The sequence below is a fragment of the Phoenix dactylifera genome, chromosome 1, assembly GCF_009389715.1.
Source record: "Phoenix dactylifera cultivar Barhee BC4 chromosome 1, palm_55x_up_171113_PBpolish2nd_filt_p, whole genome shotgun sequence".
In the NCBI taxonomy this organism is placed as follows: domain Eukaryota; kingdom Viridiplantae; phylum Streptophyta; class Magnoliopsida; order Arecales; family Arecaceae; genus Phoenix; species Phoenix dactylifera.
The window spans coordinates 14445961-14447870 of record NC_052392.1 but is presented as its reverse complement, the minus strand read 5'-3'; the positions used below and the strand labels follow the sequence as shown (position 1 = coordinate 14447870).

The 1910-nt window shown below is 41.2% G+C and overlaps 1 protein-coding gene across 1 annotated transcript; it reads right to left on the bottom strand.

Moving 5' to 3' along the window:
• Positions 1-329: 329 nt before the first annotated feature.
• LOC120104223 (basic leucine zipper 43-like) lies at positions 330-1211 on the bottom strand. The gene has a single exon (XM_039115018.1). The coding sequence runs from the start codon at positions 1128-1130 to the stop codon at positions 663-665; it is 468 nt and encodes a 155-aa protein (XP_038970946.1). The 5' UTR covers positions 1131-1211; the 3' UTR covers positions 330-662.
• Between the last annotated feature and the right edge of the window lie 699 nt (positions 1212-1910).

The window sequence follows — 1910 nt, the reverse complement described above, 5'->3', positions numbered from 1 at the left end:
ATATATGATCCACAACCACCGCCACCACCAGTTCCCACTAGCTGCCTTGCGCTGTGGGGCCTTTCCTTTTGGAGCTACTATTTCATATTCTGTAATTTGAGCAATACATTGATCAATTTGTCTCTCTCTCTCTCTCTGTTCTAATTCACCTGCTTGCATCATTTAGTAAGTCTGGCACTGTTCTACAATTTGCATAGTCTTTTCGATTTCTTTCACTGACATTCAAGGTTTGTTGCGAGTGCTATACGGCAAGAAACTATATTTTCTTACAAAAGAGATTCAATGAAAAAGACCATTAAGTGGTTTTCGGTCGTCGAGTTTGCTAGTTTTGTTGGATAACGTAGATTTATATTTAATTAATATTATATTACACCAGAATTTTAGCATAGTTTGATTCAACGAGACACCACGGAATCTGATGCAGAGCTTTTACTCATCTCCTTCCTTTCTCCCTTCTGTAATCTTGAACTGAGTAGCGAAGCTAGTAGTAGAGCTTTCTGCTACAATTGGATCATAAGGAGCGTGAAATCGACACAGCAATACTGGTAAAGTTCACATCTAACAGAAGACAGATAGAGAACAATGAGAGAAAGAAATAACACTGCAAAAAGATTTCACTGGGTGAATCATGTCCCTGATGGGTGCTAGATCCCAGCAAATTTTCATGCTTGATATGGAGCTCTTGGAGCAGCACTCGTGATCTCTACTTGCATGTCGTGGAGCTTTTTCTGGAGATCAGATGCTTCCTCCCTGAGCCAGGCGTTCTCCTGGAGGATCCGATCTTGCTCCTCCAACACATGGTTGACCTCGTCGATGAGCCTTCGGTTCATGGCTCGGAGGTATACCACCTGTGACCGCAGCTCATCCAGGAGACTCTGCTTCCTCATGCGTGACCGCCGGGCTGACTCTCTATTTGATATCATCCTCCTCCTCCTCCTCTCATCCTCAAGGCTTGCTCGGTGCTCATCAGCCTCATCTGATGTTGGGTTGTGACAAGGGCCGGAACAAGGCAAAGAAACTCCATCTACTGAACCCATGGCTTGGACTTGGCTTGCATAAGCTCCAAAGAACCTTTTCTTAAAGTCTAGCTGGCCTCTATACTGGAAGCCAGCAACCTCAGGGGGGTACATGGATGGAACTTTCAAGGTATGGAATGTGGAGAGGTGGAGGATAGGAGGGAGAACTCTGCTGCAGAGATTTTTAGAGGCAAGTATGAAGGTGATGGGCTATTTAAAAGTGAAAAGAAGGCAACAATTAGAGAAAGTAGCCCACTTCTTGCAACCAAGCATGTATATATAAATAGCCACAAAAAAAAAGCCACACAAGCTTACCTTTGGGTTTGCATGAGCTATAAGATTTGGACTCTCCATCACGACCATTTGATTACGGTTCCATTAGAGGTTCTGCAACCATTAATCCAACTGCTGATTAGCTAACTATGACAGATATATTTTTTTAATGATAACAACTGGATATGCAGCATAATGCATGATCATACATGCTGAATTGTGGAACTATTTCATGTGCCATGTGTTTGTGAGAGAACATATTCAGCTGATCTGCTGAGGTAGATCAGTATTGTTTATTCCTATGCACTTTAAAATAGTAACTAGCACTTTAACTTCTCTGATATTTGTGTAAAAATAGATGACCTAAATTATTTCAATTTTAATGTCATGGGATCTTAAGAACTCCAAATTATATGTGGAAGTGAAAACCAAAACTATGCCTAGTATTCTAAAGCCACTGATCACATAAATGCGTAGAGTTAGGTGGAGTTTGCTCGTATTATATTATAAAAAGGTAAGAGGATTTACCCATTGATATGTGAGGGTGACACTACACGAACTTTCGATCTAGATTGAAATGTTTCTAATCGAGTAATATGTCGAAGGCTTACGAGTCAAGTT

Excerpts from the sequence above, each read along its gene's own strand:
- LOC120104223 (XM_039115018.1), bottom strand. The coding sequence starts at position 1,130 with ATGTACCCCCCTGAGGTTGCTGGCTTCCAGTATAGAGGCCAGCTAGAC.